The sequence below is a fragment of the Colletotrichum aenigma genome (genome assembly GCF_013390185.1).
Source record: "Colletotrichum aenigma strain Cg56 chromosome Unknown KSG_Cg56_contig04, whole genome shotgun sequence".
NCBI classification, from domain to species: domain Eukaryota; kingdom Fungi; phylum Ascomycota; class Sordariomycetes; order Glomerellales; family Glomerellaceae; genus Colletotrichum; species Colletotrichum aenigma.
This window is the reverse complement of record NW_023500910.1, coordinates 1,837,780-1,857,147: the sequence shown is the minus strand read 5'-3', so window position 1 is coordinate 1,857,147 and position 19,368 is coordinate 1,837,780. Positions and strand designations below refer to the sequence as shown.

General features: G+C 54.5%; 3 protein-coding genes across 3 annotated transcripts; 2 read left to right on the top strand and 1 right to left on the bottom strand.

The window, feature by feature from the left end:
* Window positions 1–1,874: 1,874 nt before the first annotated feature.
* mkh1 (MAP kinase kinase kinase mkh1) lies at window positions 1,875–7,259 on the top strand (the record flags this gene model as incomplete). The annotated part of the gene is made up of 3 exons (XM_037321623.1): window positions 1,875–3,275; window positions 3,327–7,084; window positions 7,136–7,259. The coding sequence occupies 3 exons, from the start codon at window positions 1,875–1,877 to the stop codon at window positions 7,257–7,259; spliced, it is 5,283 nt and encodes a 1,760-aa protein (XP_037180150.1).
* A 2,346-nt stretch (window positions 7,260–9,605) lies between these two features.
* Window positions 9,606–11,824, bottom strand: CGCA056_v006371 (uncharacterized protein; the record flags this gene model as incomplete). Its single annotated transcript, XM_037321622.1, has 4 exons — window positions 9,606–9,923; window positions 10,508–11,206; window positions 11,261–11,552; window positions 11,637–11,824. The coding sequence occupies 4 exons, from the start codon at window positions 11,822–11,824 to the stop codon at window positions 9,606–9,608; spliced, it is 1,497 nt and encodes a 498-aa protein (XP_037180151.1).
* Window positions 11,825–15,150: 3,326 nt separating this feature from the next.
* Window positions 15,151–18,233, top strand: Man1b1-1 (Endoplasmic reticulum mannosyl-oligosaccharide 1,2-alpha-mannosidase; the record flags this gene model as incomplete). The annotated part of the gene is made up of 3 exons (XM_037321621.1): window positions 15,151–16,860; window positions 16,910–17,877; window positions 17,939–18,233. The coding sequence occupies 3 exons, from the start codon at window positions 15,151–15,153 to the stop codon at window positions 18,231–18,233; spliced, it is 2,973 nt and encodes a 990-aa protein (XP_037180152.1).
* Between the last annotated feature and the right edge of the window lie 1,135 nt (window positions 18,234–19,368).

Here is a 19,368-nt window from a genome sequence, read left to right as displayed (position 1 = left end):
GCGAGGTGGTTGGGGTTTAGCGCCGCTGTACGGATAAGGGTCTCTTGCAGGAAGGACTTGAGTTGAAAGAGTTTTCTTCCCCCTCGCTAGGCCACGTTCAGACAATTGAGTTGTCAATCCGAACATGCTCTCTTCTTTTGAGATGGGGATTGACCCCTATCTGTCGGTCTAGCCTCTGGAGTCTCGACGAGTCAACTTCCTGACCATATCTTATCGACGGAGCAAGACTCGAAAGAGAACAACTGTCAACATCTCTGCGTGAGGGAAAACTCTTCAGGTCAGGAGGTTTTCCCAAACCGATAAAGTCTCTTTTGGACGCGGAATTAAATGAAGGCCCATGGGTTGCGCAGAGTGAGTGCGGATTCAGGCTTTGATGAGTTGCTCGTGTTAGTGTGCGGCAAGGAGCGTATGGTGGGACGCGCCTGAGCCGACCCCATGCAAGGCGAAATAAACCAGACGGGGTCCTGCCTCGGGTCGCAGAGAGAGCATTGCGGTCGGGTCTGGCCCGTTGGGTAAGAATACTGTGTCTTCCGTCTTGTGTTGGTGCGTTGAACTAAAAGTTGAGGCTGGACTGGATGTGGTCGAATTGGGATGGCAGCCAAATGTGTTGGAGAGACAGAGGACAGGAAATGGCAAGGCATAGAGACGAGGCGCCGAGGTGGCTAACCACCGCCGAGAGAGGCGCGGCCGAAGCCGGGTTCAATGACAAAGAGTCGCAGCGACCGGGGCGGGCCAGGCGCAGCAACGGCGAAGGCAGGCAGGTGGCTTGAGAAGGATGATTGGGGGTTTTATTCAGAATGAAGTGGGTGGTGACACTGAATTCCTGTCGGCGTTCGATTCTGCGAGACGTAGAATTGATTGTACGAGTGGCTCGCACAGGTGCAACATCACTTAGGCACTCCACGACAATTGAATTGTCGATCGACTCCTCGCCTTCTCGTACCCGGTCGCATCGATGATGTGCTATCAGAACAGTTTTGTTTATTGAATAGGTACTGAGCACTATGTATGTACCTATGTATGGAGGTAGGCAAGTAGGTAATCAGCGAGTTGGAAGGACCTGCACGTCTTGTCACATTGTCTTGATTGGCCGGGACGCCTGCACGGCACACATCCGCCCCGCTAAAGCTGCATCTGGGCAATTGAGACGATGCTTGATACCTGATACCTCGCTCATGATTCGACAGATAGACCTGCGTACGCTCTCTGGCTCTCCCGTCTGCTAAGGTGCCGTGCGTTGGTTAGGTATCCTGTTAGACGCAAGTCCCAACCTCCCACTCCAGTCTCCAGACGACCATACCAGACCACACCACACCACCTTGGCCCGATCGCTCTAAGCGCGCTACTGCTGTCTCTCGTCCTCTGCGGAACCCGTCTCACCTCGCTCTCAGAGACAAGAAACAGAGACAGAACACAGACAAGGCGACCCGACCGACAGGCTGCGACCTTACCTTTACCTTGGAGCGCATACCACTGGCTGCCCACCCCTCCTGCGTTTCCCCTCCAAAAAAAGTCTCCATCCCGTCGCTGGTTTACTTACTCGCCCCAAAACCGCATTTGCTCCAAACACCAACCACACCACCAACAACAATACCCCCGCGACGACAGCCCGACGAAGAACAAGCGACCGCAAACGACACAGCCGACAAGGACGAGTCGATTGAACCCGACCGACATGACCACGGTCTGAGGCCCACCGCCGCCCACTGCAGCAGCCCACACCACCCCTGCCATGTGCCGCGTACCCATCCCATCCCAACCCATCCATCAACACCTTACCACGACGGGACTGGCCCTGCCAACGGCAACGCTATCTGCTGCTGGTAACCCGAACTGGAACCACGACATTGGCACTGTACCTACCTGGGCATACCATGAGTAGTGGTAGCTCGCGCCAGCGCTCTGCGACCAGATCTGATACCCACGACCGCAATTCGAGTCCCTTTCCCAGCGTCCCACGATCCAGAGACGAGGTTCACAACCTCGACGGCCTCGTCTTCACGAACCTGCCCTCCAACTACCAGCCTTCCACCCCCAAACTCCCGCCGCCCTCCCTGCACACGAAGGCTTCCAACTCCAGCTTCCTCTCCCCCGGCGGTGCTCGCCCAAGAGCCGCCACCGCGAGCTCAATCCCCACGAGCCTCCCGACCACTCCTCTCCTCCTCGGTCCCGACGCCGCGAGGCCAGCTACCCGAGCTGGCCCGCCTCCGAAACCACAAGCCATGTATCAAAACAACCAACGACATGTCTCCGCCGCCGACTCCTCCAGGCCCTTCCAGGTCCCTCCTCCGCCGCCGCCCATGTCACCACCCGTCCAGGGCCAGATGAGCAACATGATGTCCATACCTCCTCCCCCGCCGCGCTTTCCCTCTGCTCCCGGTGCCACAGGCGGCGGTGGCATGATGCTCCCGCCGCCTCCCGGTCCGCCCCCGGGGAGTGCGATGGCAGGCCAGGCGCCGTGGCATGGCGCCTTTGGACGAATGTACGACGGCCGCAACGGCTTCAACGTGCCCCCTCCCCCGCCAGGACAACACCAGGCCTACAATCCGAAGCTGCATGCCCAGGTTGCGACCGGCACGACACTATCGATCCCGCCCCCGCCTCCCCCGAATGACCATGGCAGCGGCATGTCTGCGACCTACATACCGCAAGGCGATACCTATGGCGAAGGAGTTGGAATACCAGGCCTGGGCGGCTTTGACGAGACATCCACCTTCTCTGCAACGTCGCAAAGCTCGTGGCCCACGAACAGCCAGACCAGCGCTGACACAACCATGACAACACCCCAGGACGACATTACGGGACGAGACAGAATGTACGCCCAGGCTATGCACACTCGAGGGCTGTCGCAACAGTCTAACGCCACCACCTGGAGTATTCACCCGGATTTGGCTGCGCAGTGGCCGCTGGACAAGGTGCTGCTGTTTCTCGCATCCAATCAATTCTCAAAGGACTGGCAGGAGACGTTCAAGGGCCTCAACATCCACGGAACCCACTTCCTCGAGCTCGGGAGCGGCCTAGGAGGACGAGGGAACTTTGGCATGATGCACCAACAGGTGTACCCGAGACTGGCAGTCGAGTGCACCAACAGCGGGACGGGATGGGACCAGCCACGAGAGCGAGAGGAAGGAAAGAGAATGCGACGGCTCATTCGCAACATCGTCAAGGGTCTGCCGGCTGACCCATCGAAAGTATCTTCGCACGGGAGGAAAGAGTCTGTGAACCACGGCAACAACCTGCCCAGCGCAGGGACCGATGGCGCAGACTCTCCCAACGTGAGTATGATCGTTCGTCCGAGTGAACTCTCGAAGACTGATGACCGGCAGACGCCGATCAAGGCTCCTGGTCCTGGTTTTGGCGGACGACGGTTCTCGCAGACCAGGTCTACTACTATGCCCACGCTCAACAGCACAATGAGCTCAGACTCTAACCACAGGAACATCCTGAAGCAAATCGACATCGACGGCAGTCGGCGTCACAGCCCGAACGCCAGCGAGCCCGGCGACAGCTTCCGCCCGCCGCCTCTACGAACCGACAGCCCCAATGGGAGTCCAAACCCGCAGAGCGCATCCCTCTTTCCCTCGTCGGCAGGCAACCTTTCAGCATCGCCACACTCAGCCAAATTTGGGCATCGGTCACGGAACAGCACCGACTCCCTGTCCTCTAACGCTGCCATCTATGGTTCCGGAATTCCTCCCGAGGCTAGCCAGATGTTGCGCAGCGGTATGAACATCGCGGACATGATCCAGGCCACTCGCAGTAATGCAGAGAGTCGGCGACTGGGTCAGGATGGCGGGCGCCCATCGCCTCAGGAGTCCAATGGTGATCGCTCGGCTGGCACCGAACCCCCATCATCTGCAAAGGACGGAAAGAGCTTTCTCAGCTTCTTATCCAGGAAGAAGAAGCAAAGGGAAGACGGTGCTTTTCCCAGCCCCGATGATGTGGAGTCACCGACATCACCAGCTCTCAACTTCAAGTCTCACTCATTCGGCTCTCGATTCGGCAACAACAGTGAGACATCGCTGGATCTCCTGCATGAGAAGGACAAGTCGAGACGTTCTGGCCCCGGCAGAACGTATGTGTTGGCTACCATGGATGGTTACAACTACCGCATGTGCGACATTACGGAAGCCGAATCGGCAACAGATCTTCGACAGATTGTTTGCAGTAGCCTTGGTTTGATGGATGCTTTGAATTCTCAAATATATTTGACCGAGCTTGGCAAATTTGACCACGACCAGCCGCTCGACGATCAAAAGTTGACGACACAACGCAAGGTCAGAGCTGACGCTACAGGGTCTTTGAAGTTCTTCATCCGTCCTTCCGGTTACGTGCCCCAAGGCTCGGGCCAGGCTAATGGCGCTCCGGCACACACGTCCCTCGACGAGGAGGCGTACAACCGTTTGAACGGTTTATCGAGGACGAGATCCAGCTCGTCGCCGCCGACATCAAGGCAAAACACACTGACCGGTGAGAGAGTCGATGAAAAGATGCTCGCACAGGAAGCAAGTGAATACCGCGCCGAGATGGAACGCAAGCAGCGCGAATACCTCGAGAAGAGAAGACAAGCAGCCATGAAGGACGGAAGAAACGCGCCGGAAGGCGTGTCCACCCCATACGGAATTCACGGACGCACAGTCGACTTTGATCAGCCCCGGCAATCGCCATATGAGGACAAGAAGCCGGAAGTACTGTTCCCTGTGCGGAAGCCACCAGCACCGCCAAGCGACCCTTCTGCTACTCTTCTCAAGGCAAACTCTTTAAGCAGAAAGACTGGACACGCCATGCGGTCATCCGACGGCAGCATTTCGTCGGCACCGCGACGACCATCCACCTTGTTTGAGGATATGGAGCTTCCCGGACAAAACCCGGACAAAAAGAAGAAGACAAACAGCCAGCCTGTCGGTGGCATTGGTGCAGCCCTCGTGGGCATGGGCAGAGGCCTTGGAGCGGTTGGCCACTCGAACAACCGCAGGTCCAAGTCGCCCAAGCGAGTGTCGTCGCACTCTAACATGAGCGGCGATTACTCAGATCGAGGTAAGGGAGCAATGTCGTCGGTTGACTTTGGCAAGTCCTGCTCGGATCAAGGTAGTCCTCGCACGGCGTCTGGCTCACCTGGCTCTCTCACATGGAGCCGTGGAAATCTGCCCTTCGTCGTGCCTGACTACTCTCCCGGCGGGACTCCGCTGTCAAGGAAGAGGTCTCAAAATGGTACGGTCGCTAAAATCAAATCAACAGCACACCGGGTACATTCGCGTGAAATAAGCCCCAGTTCCCTCAACCCGCCCCAAATCCCCCCGACTGAACAACCCCAGCCCCCTCGCCGCAAATCACATGGGCCAGACTTTGATTTCCTCGATACGGAAGTCAGCTTTGACAAGCCTCCTGCACAGCGTGATGACGACTCTGGTGACGATTCTGATGATGGCTTGTTTGCCGTTCCTCTGACAAGCCAGCAAAAGAAGCCTACCAAGATTACGCGCATCTTCGATGGCGATGATTCGCCTGATGAGGCCAACGACAAACGACCGACCCTGACGGTGAACACTGCCAAGTCGAAGAAGAAGGTTTCCGTATCATTCAACTCGCCCAAGTCGTTCGGCGGCTCGAGCAAGGAGGGTGAAGAAGACGAGGCTCTCATGAGTGCTCGCAGCGGCAAGAGCTCACGCAGGACGCCCAACACACCTGGTTCAGAGGGATGGGAGTCGGAAGACAGCAAGCTTAGCCGAAGAAAGTCGTTTGTGGAGAAGGACGTCTGGGCCAACCGTCCCACCACCGACGCCCTTATCAACAACCTCGACGACTTCTTCCCGAACTTGGATCTCGACCAGCCGGTACTCGAAGAGGGAGGAGCGGATGCCTCGCCCCCGTCTCCTATTGCCGAGTCCGAGGAGAAGGAAGCTGCCCCTGGACCCTCGGCGCTTCCGCAGTCTCCTCCACCAAGCTTGCGCGTGGCTATGGGCCAGGCAAATCGGTCATTCTACAACGAGAGCGATACCCTGGGCTCGGATGAGTCTACTCTCAAGGCACTTGAGCGTCCAGCTTCTGTGGCCTCAGTCGCTCAACGCAGCGTGAGACGTTCTGGAGGTCTCGGCCGTATGAAGTCCATCCGTGAAGTTGCTCGTGGTGCTCACGAGGCCAACAAGCGGTTTACTACCACAACAACGCAACAGGGCCAAAATGGCCAGAACACATCGGCATTGATGAGGAGGAAGAGCACAAAGATGTTTAACGCCAACATTGTGCAGATCCGGCCCGATCAACGAGGCAGCATGGTCATGCCCCAGATTCCCCAGGATACATTGCCCAAGCGCCAGACTACGTTCCGTTGGTTCAAGGGTCAGCTTATCGGCAAGGGTACCTACGGTCGCGTCTACCTCGGTATGAATGCTACGACTGGAGAGTTCTTGGCCGTCAAGGAAGTCGAGGTCAACCCAAAGGCGGCGCAGGGCGACAAGGCGAAGATGCGGGAGTTGGTGGCTGCCCTTGACCAGGAAATCGAGACGATGCAGCATCTCGACCACGTCAACATCGTCCAGTACCTTGGTTGCGAGCGTAAGGAGACATCTATCAGCATCTTCCTCGAGTATATTTCCGGTGGCAGTATCGGATCCTGCCTGCGGAAGCACGGCAAGTTTGAGGAATCGGTAGTCTCGTCGCTTACCAGGCAGATGCTGTCTGGTCTTGCATACCTCCACAGAGAGGGTATCTTGCATCGCGATCTCAAGGCCGACAACATCTTGTTGGATCTCGATGGCACCTGCAAGATCTCCGACTTTGGTATCTCCAAGAAGACAGACAACATCTACGGCAATGACAAGTCCAACTCGATGCAGGGATCCGTGTTCTGGATGGCGCCTGAGGTCATTCGCTCCGAGGGCAAGGGATACAGCGCCAAGGTCGATATCTGGAGTTTGGGATGCGTTGTGCTGGAGATGTTTGCCGGTCGACGACCTTGGTCCAAGGAGGAAGCCGTTGGCGCCATCTACAAGATTGCAAACGGAGAGACGCCGCCTATCCCAGATGAGGTCCGTGAAACTATCAGTCCGCTGGCGATTGCTTTTATGCTGGACTGTTTCACTGTGTAAGTGTTTTGCGACTTCTTCTGTCGGCGTGCCAGACTAACAAACGATAGAAACCCGCTGGAGCGGCCTACCGCAGACGTGCTGCTCTCGCAGCACCCCTTCTGCGAGCTGGATCCGAACTACAACTTTTTCGATACTGGACTGTACACCAAGATTCGCGGCAAAGATGTCTAGTTGACGGGGAGAGCGCGAGGGGAACTCAGTACCCAATGGTGAAAACAAGTAAGAGGAGGAGAAGAGACATTGAAAAGAAGGGGGAGACGTGGCTTGGGCCACGAGGTAGCGGTGAAACATTTGTTCTCGTTGTATGCAAAACACTGGACGCTCGTTGTTGCAGCGATGGCGCATGGGAAGGGTCTTGGGGATTTTTGTTGTTTTTGCGGAGCGCTTTTTGGGGCTTTGCTTGGTTGTATTTGGGATGGAGAGGTTGGTGGATGTGCGCCGAGGCAAGGGGAAGGAGGGAGGTATATATCGAGGCGGGTAATATATTGATGGAGTTGGTTGGCGCATATTAGGTGCCTTGTGATGGTGTTGTGAATGTATGTCTCGCGTAAGCCACTTGAGTCTGTCCGCCACATGGACTTCTCTACCAAGCAGGAGTGATGAAAAGGTGGAATTGACCAATTCTTTCTGGGGGTTAATCACGAGAACTGCCGGTATTCTTCTTCCGAATGTCTAGGTGGGCGATCTCGTAGGTCCGCATCATGATTCCATGCTCTCTTGTTGCGGGTGAGTGGGGGTTTCGTCTGCAGTGGTTGATCTGCGATTCGGACGGTATACTTGGCGAGAAATGATGGACGATGAAAGGGTTGTCGGGACGTCAGGGGTTGATGGACTGTCTTTATGAAGAGGGCGATTTTGTGTCTGGTTTGTGGGATTATTTAGGTGAACAGGAACAAATGGACCACAACCAGCTGATTTGCTGAAGTTTCTCGGGAGCAGAAGGAGATGGTGTGGGCTTTTATATCGTTCGGAGTGGGCTCCTTGGTTAATCTGATGTTAAAAGGTTCGGAGTTGAGGACCTGCGGTCAGGGGTTTGGGTTGCATGCGTGGTAGTGTAAGTTGGTTGAGATTCTTGAGAAGCTCATAGCTACTCAGGTAAATGTCAACCTTTCCTACCACTTTTTGTTGAATGCGCTTAGAGAGGGTGTCAAATAAACGTACCTAGGAAAGCAAGGACGGGAGGGCGGTGGGTGGGGCGTATCATGGATATGGAAGTTGTAGATTGGGTTTTTGTTATGGCTATTGCCAAGTTACTTGTCAGGCTTAGGTTGAAGATTACAGTCCACCACGCTTATTATCGATACTTTAATTCTTGTTGGGTCTTCCATTGAGATTTAGGCGTGAATTTACATGGATGGGGTGGAAGTCACTGGTAATAGATGGGATTTCTCCGAGAAAACGGATTGATGATCGGGACGGGCGATTACTTGATGGCATTTACGGACCGGCTAGTTAAGGACCTTGCGGGGTGTACATCCTCCAAGCAGCACAGAGACGAATCGCATGTCTATGAAGAGCTGGTGCAAGGCTTTGTCTTGGATTGAGCCACCGAGCTAAGCTCATGTCAAGGTGCGAGATACCTGAGCGATACGGAATTGCTCCGGGTGGTTTAAGGACGTGGATAAGTAGCAGAATACGAAGAGAGAAAGGGAGGAAAGCGACGGGCTGGAATGGGGTTGTTTTCTTGATGTCTGGGAGCTGGTTAGTTCGTACTTGTGAATGGAAACTCCACGCTATGGTTCATCTTCACCTATCAGAACGCTCGAATGCTGTTTGGAAGACATGGCTCTGAAAATAGACATTTGCATTGAAATATCTTATTACTTCAGCAATTTGAATAGCTTTGTATACTCTTGGAGAAAGGAACCAACTAACAGGGGATAGATATTGTGTGAAGTGATGAGCGAACGTGTCTATATAAAGGGGGCGCGACTTGATAACCGGCGAAGAACGCTTCACAACAGCCAATCTATGATTCCTTTCTCCACCTGTGTGTGTTTATGAACAGATATGCGAGCTACGGTGCTTTCAGCCTGGTCTACTTGGGCCTTGTAACTTTTCTGGAGGTTTCCGGTCGGGTTGTGAGCGCTGTAGTCTGAATACCCTGGGATATGGGGGCAATACCTTGAGGAGAATGAAGAAAGGAGGTTTGAAGCGGTGCTCTTTGAAGCAGGAGGTCCTTTTTTTATTTGGTGTAGGTTGCCTCTCCTTGAGCTTGGTATCATCGACAGCGCCGGGTTTTGCGTTCAAGGCATGGGCAAAATTGCCCGTGCTGTTCAAGGTACTAGCCAGGAGGTAGTTTGTATCCATCACTGTTATTCGGGGGTTCGGTCTCACGTTTGCGTATGATAGCTTACATGATCTCGTGCAGTCCATCCCCTCTCAGGCTCCATGGAGCCAGGGGAGGGGGCTTTAGGTGCGCGGCCAATAGGGCGAGGTCTTGGTTGGTAAGACCTCCGTTATCTTTGGCTGTTCCTTGGTGATTATTTGTATCATTCATTAGAAGAACAGACACTCTTACACCTGACCGAATACCCTCGAGTTGTGTATGGAAAGCCGCAGCGAAGTCATTAGTCCGTGGATTGGTTGGACCATGCCTTGGGCCTCTTGCCGAAGTCGAATTTCGGATTCTGAAGCATCCTGCTTGAGGCCTCGCAGCGTCTTGAACTTATTCTTCTTGGTGCCCCTGGGTTGGTCGCCATCGTCGTCTTCGTCGTCTTCATAGGGCGGTTTCTTGATCGATGACTCCCCTCTCGAAGAGGAGGCCTGCTTCGCAGCAGGCACAATCTTGACCGTAATGACGACGCGGGCTAAGCGCTTTTGGACTGTTTGGAACTTAAGTGCAATCCTTTTGGCCGTTCGAGATATGTTCCAGCATTGCTGATGCTTCGTATTGTCCTAGGGCCAAGGCCGACGGCCTAGATGAACAACAGCGATGCCGCTGGAACACCCCCGCATACACAGGTGCTCTAGCTCTAAACTTGTGGAAATGGAACGGACTGATACCATTTTCGATAGTTTGGGGTCATTCTCGCGAGACACTTACCTGTCGTTGAAGCGTGCCATGCCGAAGCAGTTTGTTTGAGTCAAACGGCAGACATGCTCTGACATGCTCTAGGGCCTCTGTTGTAGTTTGATGTCCGAACTGCGTTTTGCGGTATCACGTTGAATTGTATCTCATTCCCACCTGCGACTATTTCACTGAAACCTGGTAAGCTCGCGTGGTTTCAGCTGGCTCGGGGACCAGTTTTTGTCCTCTCAACAGAAACGGCAAACGTGGCTTTGTACTGCGAACTCAAGTACATTATTGCCTTTTGGTCACGACTGTGCTCTGAGTTAGACCCATCTTTCCAAGCAGTTCGCCACATGTTTGTGCAAGTTTGATGTGTTGTGGGTGATGGCGAAGGATATGCTTTTACATGAACCACATGAGGCCACTCGCGATGGCCTTGGCCGTGTATCTGGTTATAATGATCCCAAGCCTTTGCATTTACGACCCAATGGTTAAGCGACAAGTCCCCCCAGGTTGTCTCCTGGCCCTCGGGGACAAAGTAGTGGGACAGCTCCGCCGGCGCAGGCTGAATGCTGTTGTACTGGGTCAGCAGCACCCCTCGGTAGAGTTTTCGATCTCGGGCGGTCCACGAGGCTCTGAGGTGCGGGAGCTCTTCTACTGGTGGTTTTAGAGATATCATGTGCGTTCGGAAAGCTGTCCAGAGGTACTCTCGGAGAGGGCAGAATCTGGTGACAGCACCGCCGACGAATCTGGGCGTCATCTGGTTTTCTTCGATTTCTCTGTTCAAGGGAATGAAAGGTCGGTGGAATGTCTCGCGTAGGAAATGCTCGTTTGTACTGGTGTATACGCAGTTGGTGCCTGGTGTTGCGGGCGTCCATGTTTGCCCCAAGTTAGCCGGGTCGTGTCGCAACTCATCCTGCCCGTCTTTGAGGCGGCTCAGAGATCGTGTGACTGGATGACTCCTCCATGCCTCAAGAACGTTTTTGCCTTTCAAGTTTATCTGCTCAATATCGATTGGCCTGATAAACTCGAGAAAGCCCGGATTAGGTCCCGGGTGTAGGTTCTTAGGATTGCCCTCATCGTCAGTACTAGACCACGCTGCTTTCTATTATTAATCGCCAGCATTTGCAACAAAGATGCGCCGTTATCCGGAGCCTACATCATATCTGAGAAAGGGACAACCTGCGCCAGCCAACCCTGACAGGGTGTAGTCAAGCAGGTACTTCAACCAATCCCGCAACTTAGTCTCGCCAATGAACGCGTCCGTACACTCGATACCTGCAATTTCATCGAATTCTTCAATGTTGGAAGCAATCTGAGCGCTGACATCCGGATGGAAGACCAGGCTGATGACAAGCAGAAGCCGGGCTTTCGTCATTCTGCTCGGCGAGTTGGCCGGCAAGTTCCAAAACTCACGGGGCAGCATGTCTTTACAACGGTACCGGACATATCTAGAGAGTGACAGCTGGTACTCGGCAAAGTGTTGAAAGTGCGGTCGTATCCTCGCGACCATGGCCGGAGAAAAGTACAGTTACAGGAAGTGAAGCTGGATACGGCGGCGGCGGGTGAGCTCGCCGGTGGCACCCATTCTCTGCTCCGGGGACTGCTTCTTGTGTAATTTGAACCGGAGGGCTTTGAGGAATCTGGCGGGCCATGTTCCGTGCTCCTTGCGCCTTTCGTGCTGTTCTTCGGGGGTTAGTCGGTTCCACTCGTCGTCGTACATATTGGCTACTGATTGTTGCTAAGTCGCTGGTAATCGAGCAGGAGTTGAGAAGCGTTATTTCAATGAAAGGCTTTGCTTAGGAGCTTTGCTAGCCAAGCAGTGTCATTTAGCTACCCGGCAGTACCGTAGCACACCCAATACTTCTACAAGGACGACAGCAGTAGAGAAAGCATCAGGGGTAGTGGTAATAATAACGACGACGACGACGACGATAGTCGTTGTGAGAGGAAACACGCGTATGTGGACACTGCCCGACTAGTAGAACTCTTTTTTGATAATCATCAAGGTAGAAGCAGAATGTAAATGCCGTGCTCGTTTTAGAAAAGCCCTCAGGGTTCGTGACGAGGCTTATCTCCAAAAGTCTGAAGAGTTGCCCATCTATGGAATACCTAAGGAGACTCATTCAAGTACATTTTCATGTCATCGCTACCTGCCATCACTCTTGCACAACCCTAGCGACCTTCTCTTGCCATGAACCATTTTGGTATCTACTGTCTAGAAGCCCCCATTGTCTTTGAGTTTCACGATAACCTCAATCAGGTGGAGCCATGACACCGTTCACAGAAGCTCTCAAACAACGTAACACAATAATGTGGTGCCTCGCAGGAGGTCGCAGCTGGGAAGGAGCTGTCTCGTGAGTTGAGATCTATCGCCGCCGAGGACCGTCGAACCGAGGACTTCGTGCTATATCTGATCAATTAAGCATATTCACGTCGCAGTGTGGTAAATATCCGGCTGGGAACACCACCCTCCCCAAAGTCCAAATAACGTTCCTGCCGTTGTTGGAATTATTCCGCCATTCTTGCAGCGCTCCGCCCGCATATTTGGGGAGGGTGGCATCGGAGGCCCGGCAGCCGACCGACCTGTCTCTTAATGCGGTATGATGCAGGGCCCTCTGCATTCCGGGCGGTGCTGACTACGAAAAAAATGCACCTGCGCAACGGAATGACGGAATCTTTAAACTTCTCGGACTGTCTCTTTTTTTTCGCATCTTCATAAGGCAGATCTCGTGGAGACGGGGCGGGACCCTGGAGATGCTCGGCAAATGTTGCTGCTCGGGGCGGTGATGAAAGACAGGAACCCGAAACCTTCTTTTCTTTTCCTTTTCGTCTCGTGTTTTCCCTTTCTCTCTGCATGCCGCGGAGACCTGTCCAGCACCTGCTTATCGGCTCGTCTCTTTCTTTTCCAGTCAATCGCGCCTCATGCGGTGCAGGAGCGCTGAAGTCATGTCTTGAGGCTCGAGTGTTTCGGCTTGAAGACGGCGTTTCTGAACAGCGGGCCCCCCCGTGTCACGGCAGGCCGGTCGGTCAGCGTGTTTGCTGCGGCTGCTCGTGTCACTGCACTGCACGTCAACAGAGGCTGGCGCTTACAAGACTGCGATCGTCGCACAGGCTTTCTTTCTGGCCCGAGGAGAAGCGATTGACGACCGGTTGTTGTTCGGCTGTCCGTCGTTTGATTGCCAAGGGGCGCAAGGGGGTTCGATGTGGAGAGTCTCAGAGAGAGAGCCTGAGAGGAGACAGAGAGAGGGCTGAATGGGTTGCCGGAAGCAGAAGCTCTGGCAGCTGTTCGTGCCAAGACAATAGCACGGTTAAAGAGACGGCGGGGATCCGGCTTGGCTTCCTTAGGTACCTACTCACAGACAGTAGTAAAGGAGGTCGGGTGACTTGATGGGCACGCCTCTGTCTCTTTTGTGTACCTACCTATTAAGAGTATTGGATAGTCGAGACGAATAGTTTGCCCAAAATCATCCTCGGACTCCAGTGTCCTCGTACCCAAAGGTTGGTGCAATCTACTGCGAGGATCATCCATCTTGGGATACGACTTTTGGAGGAGCAGCTGGCCACCGACTCCCTGGAAAAATAAGGTCCATATGGATCCGTTCCGCCCCGCTGTTAAGGTGCGCCGGTCCCCTGCCATCGGATTGGCTGCGAGCTGGGAGGGCCGCCGTGGCCTTTCATCACTTAAGGTGTGACCCGCCACGGGAGCCAATTGCCATGCGCCATTCTTTGCGTGTTACTCTGTACTGTTCAGTAAGTTGCCCATGTGTGTCTGGGGTAGCAATCGGTTGAGCAAGCAAGGGGGAAAGGACAGAGACATTTTTGCACAAGAGGGGAAAAAAAAAAAAAAAAAAAAAGTGTCTTGTAATTTCTCTCCCTACCTGGCTTGCACTCTGAGAATGATTTGACTTCAAGACAAGTGGCGGGCGTATCTGCGGCTGAGGGCGAAACTTTGCACCAATGAGAAGTTGACAGAGTTGGCTAGACGGGTTGAAACGTCTTTGATAGAGAGGATCTTCAGACATCCATACGGGCAATCTCGAATCCGTGACAGCTATCGTTAAGGAGAACCCGGCCGTGCAAAGGTTGGATACATACAGGGCGGATACCAGTGTACGAGTGCGGGCCTCTGCACAGCACCACTGGGAAAAGACGTCTTGAACCCCTGACCTGCTGGAGCCAGATGCTTCAATCCGACACGGGGAAAGCTCAGATCTCGCGTCTTGGCGTCTGTAAACTGTCGTGCCTTTTTTTTTTTTTTTTTTTTTTTTTTTTTTTTTTTTGCCTCTCCCGGCCCGTCTGCTCTTCTCTCGCCTCATGTGCGCTGACTGCTGCTCTCGGGCAGCTTCCACCTCCCACGGCGCACAGGTGGCGGGCGGCCTGTTCGCCCTACTGCGTATGTACATAACTGCGCAGTGCTGGTCTGATGTCGAAATACTTTCTGTGCCACGTTGTCGGCGCTGCTGAACGTTGTATCTGTGCCATCCACACACCCACATCCCACCTCCATATTACCTAAAGGCTTAGGCCCTGCAGGTGCTCTGTATCCGTAGCGCGTTCCCCTCAGAGGCGCTGCACTAGAACACTTAAGTTCATCTTGGCCATCCTGGCAGCTCCGTGTGCCCCCCTAAATGGAGCCGAAAGCCAATCTGTACATGCCACCTACCTGCTTGCTGACCTACCTAGGCACCTTACCTCAACTGTCGTGCATCCCATCCAATTCTCCACGTATCTTTTCTTCCTGCTCCTCGTCTTGCCTTGCCTCAATCACACTCCAATTGCTTTCCTTCCTTCCCTTCTTCCATTCCTTACACTGAATCACTCTTCCCGCCTGCTCAAGGGCCCTTTCGAATCCGACCATCACCCAAATACCGAGAAATGACACTGCGTTAACTCACTGCCATCCTTGCCGCTCTTCTTTTCCCTGGACCCCTGGGTCCACGATCGACGGTCGAACCGCTACCTGCAGTGTAGCACGCGACCGATCTTACACCCGACTCCCCCAAGTTTGCGCCCCAGAGACTCGCCCCGGCGAGCAAGCAAGCAATCATGATGCCCCGCAGGAGGAGCCGTTATGTGCTCTTGGTGGCCTTTGTCATGGCTTTTATGCTGTATCAAGTCTTCAAGAACCCTGAATGGGATGCGACAAGCTACACCGGCAGCATCAAGCCCAATGAACCTGCCAAGGGCAAGACCGAGCCCGCGAAGCAGCCTCCCGTCAACGAACCCCCCGCCAACAAGCCTCTGAACAACAACCCGCCCCCGGACAGCGAACACCCTCACGATCAGGAGGAGGATGAGCCCGAGCAGAACCCCATGCGGCAGACGGCCAAGCAGACCGTCGTCAAGATCCCCCAGCTTAAGACCGAAACCCCCAAGAAGGGCATTCCCACAAAGTCCGCAAACACGCCCACGATGCCCGTCTACAACCCCGACAACGAGCCCGAGGTCACGAAAGCCGCCAAGATCCCCGTCGAGGACGAGTTCCACGCCAAGAAGCCTCCCGGCCGACCCAACGCCGACAACGCCGAGTCCAGCGCCTCCACGACGACCTCCCAGATCCATTGGCACAAGGTCAAGGAGCACTTTCCCGTTCCCACCGACAAGATCATTCCCCTCCCCACCGGCAAGCCCAAGGACATCCCCAGGATCCAGTACAAGTTCGAGCCCGAGACGACTGCCGTCAAGGAGAAGCGCGAGAGACGCCTGGCGCAGATCAAGGCTGAGATGGTTCGTTCTTGGGGCGGGTACCGCAAGTACGCCTGGATGCACGACGAGCTCTCCCCCGTCAGCGCTCGCTACCGTGACCCCTTCTGTGGCTGGGCTGCTACGCTTGTGGACGGTCTCGATACCCTCTGGATTATGGGCATGAAGGAGGAGTTCAACGAGGCTGCCAAGGCCGTCAAGGATATTGACTTCACCTTCAGCCCCACGCGCCGCGATATTCCCGTTTTCGAAACCATTATAAGATACCTGGGCGGGTTGCTTGCGGCGTACGACGTGAGCGGAGGAAAGAAGGGTGGTTACGATGTTTTGCTGGACAAGGCCGTTGAGCTTGCCGAGATCCTGATGGGCGTCTTCGATACCCCCAACCGCATGCCCATTCTATACTATAACTGGCAGCCCCAGTACGCCTCCCAGCCGCACCGCGCTGGCAACGTCGGCGTCGCTGAGCTGGGTTCCATGACTATGGAGTTCACGCGCCTCGCTCAGTTGACCGGAGAGAACAAGTACTACGATGCGATTGCGCGCATCACCGACGCTTTCGAGGATCTCCAGAACCGCGGCACCACCTTGAACGGCATCTTCCCCGAGCAACTCGACGCTTCAGGCTGCAACAGGACCGCGGAGGCCATTCGCTACCAGGAGGAGCAGGCTGCGGCTGCGGCTGCCAGTGCCGCGGCCGTTGCTGCGCACATGAAAGAGCCCGAAGGCCACAAGCCTGCCGTGGACGAGAAGCGCGACGAGCCCGTGGCACCTCGTGAGACAGGCCTCTCGAAGCGGGCTGTAGGAGTCACTGAGGATGGTGAGTCTGTGGTGAAGAACGCCAATGTCGACAAGGAGGAGGCTTTCCCAAAGCCAATTGTGAATGAGCAGCCTTTGTATCCCGGAAACAGCGGTCGTAGACCATCTCCCACATCTCCCGAGGAGAAATCCGAATGGGAGTGCATTCCTCAGGGACTCGCCCCTGGCGGTTGGGGATACGAGCAGTACAGCATGGGTGGAAGCCAGGACTCGACCTATGAATACTTCCCCAAAGTGGGTTTTCCATCAGAGCGCTTCCCCAGAGTTCGAGCTAATTTCGTAGGAATATCTCATGCTTGGCGGCCTTGAGCCCAAGTACAAGACTATGCACGAGAAGACAGTTGCAGCCGTCAAGAAGTGGCTGCTCTACAGGCCCATGGTCCCCAAGGAGAGAGATATTCTCTTCTCCGCGAAGGTCTCCACGGCTGGTGATCCCGAGTACGACGCCCGAGTCGAGTATGAGGTCACCCACCTTACCTGCTTCATTGGTGGCATGTTCGGTTTGGGAAGCAAGATCTTTGACAGACCCGAGGACCTGGAAATCGCCAAGAAGCTGACTGATGGCTGCGTCTGGGCGTACGAATCCATGCCTTCCGGTATCATGCCCGAGGGTGCCTCCGTCGTCCCTTGCGCGTCTCTCGAGAGCTGCCCTTGGAACGAGACTCTCTGGTGGGAGCACCTTGACCCCTCCGCCGCCTGGCGCGACGCGCAGGTGAAGGAATGGGAGGAGCGACAGAAGGAGAAGAAGAACGAGGAGCTTAGGAGAGCAGCCGCGGTTGACAGACTCTCTGTCGATAAGGCCACGCCCCCGCCTGTGGAGGAGAAGAAGATTGACCCCCTCGCCGATGTCAAGGTCCCCAAGGACCAGCCGAAGAAGGTCAACGATGTCAAGAAGACCGAGTGGCCCGCCCCCGAGCCCGGCCTCAACAAGTCGCCGTCCAACGTGGATGAGCACCTCTTGAAGAAGAGAGCTCCCCCCGCCTCAGAGGATCCCCGCAAGGGCACGTCCGAAGAGAAGGCCAGCAACTCGCTCAAGGACAAGCTCAACATCAACAGCGACGCGTCGGATTCGGGCACCGTCTCGAACGATGCTCCCGTCAGCGGAGGCATCGTTGGCACGATTCCCGTATATGAGGAGGAAATCCCCGACCCCAAGCCCAAGTCCCACAAGGAATACGTCAAGATTATGCTCGACGAGGAGAAGATCCCGCCTGGCTTCGTAAACATCAACTCTAGACGCTACATCCTCCGGTAAGTCTCCCCCAAACCACGTTCACTCTGTCATTGCTCTGCTTACTCACACTTCACTCAGACCCGAAGCCATCGAATCGGTGTGGTACATGTACCGCATCACCGGCGACCCGATCTGGCAGGAGAAGGGTTGGAACATGTGGCAGGCCATCATCAAGGCGACGCGCACCGAGCACGGCGCCAGCGCGGTCGATAACATCCTCTCCAGCTCCCCGGAGCCCGTCGACGAGATGGAGAGCTTCTGGGTCGCCGAGACGCTAAAGTACTTTTACCTGCTGTACTCGGAACCCGACCTCATCAGCCTCGACGACTACGTCCTCAACACGGAGGCGCATCCGTTCAAGAGGCCTGTGTAGATGTCACGTTGGTGCATCAGCAAGCGTTGCTGCGTTGCGTGCATGGCGGAGCGAGAAGGAGACGATTACGTTTAAAAACAGAGAGAGAGATGGTAGAGAGAGAAGAGAGAAGAAAGAGGGGGGGAGAGGAACAGTCAAGCATGAGATATCACGGCGGGACAAGGCAATTGGGTAAACATGGCGTTTTGGGCGTGCTAATTGCGGGGTTTTTTGTTGTATTGGTCGATTGACTCTTTTCTTGTATAAAGTGCAAAAACAAAAGCTACCTAATTGTGATGTTTCCCTGTCCACTCTCCACATAGTCAAAAAGTCGATCATTATCCGAGGGGTAGGTTATCGTAGAGTCACCGCAAGCAGAATAAGACGAGGTGTGTGTGTTTTGGCATGTTCAATTTCATTTCCTCTCATCTCATCTTCATCTTTGGTTCGAGGCCATGACACTCTTATCCCGTAATCATGGTCGACATACTCCTACACACATTTCCCATCCCGTTGATCCGTCCAAGTAAAAAAAAGTTTGTTTCCCTTCATTTCCCTCATGCCGTTCTCTTTTCGGTCTTCTCTTTTTCTCGTGCTGCACATACCACAATCCTCTCTCGTCGACTCTTCCCGTTCATTACCCTCGGGTACTAATCCAAAGAGTTCAAGTGACCGTGTGCCACGGCCTCGGTATCGTCGTCGTCGTAAGAGTTGAGGGTCATGAGCGAGAAGTGGCTAAAAAGACCCGCGCGGCGTTGCTGATATCGTCTATGCGTTTCATGCTCTCTCTTCTCTTTCTTTGCTCATCCGCCGCTTGCGAGGAAGCGTTCAACATTAAAAACATGGGGGGTCCCATGGAAACTTCGACATGTTTCCTGGTGTCGTGGGCCCCCTGCCGGCCCAAAAAATTGAAATGCCAAAACAGCAAATAGAGTATAAAAACAAAACACAATTCGAAACGAAAACGCCAATGTCCCTGATGCTTGGTGTGTTTTTTTGTGCTGGACGATGATGAATGTGCTGATGGGTCTCGGTGAGGCGTAAAATCGCGCTCTCCCCATGTACAAAGCGTTCCTTTCGGGCTTCGGGCCCCATCTTCTACACATCCTGTCGTCGTCGTCAAATCTTGTTCATCTCTTCAACTCGGTTGGCGCGA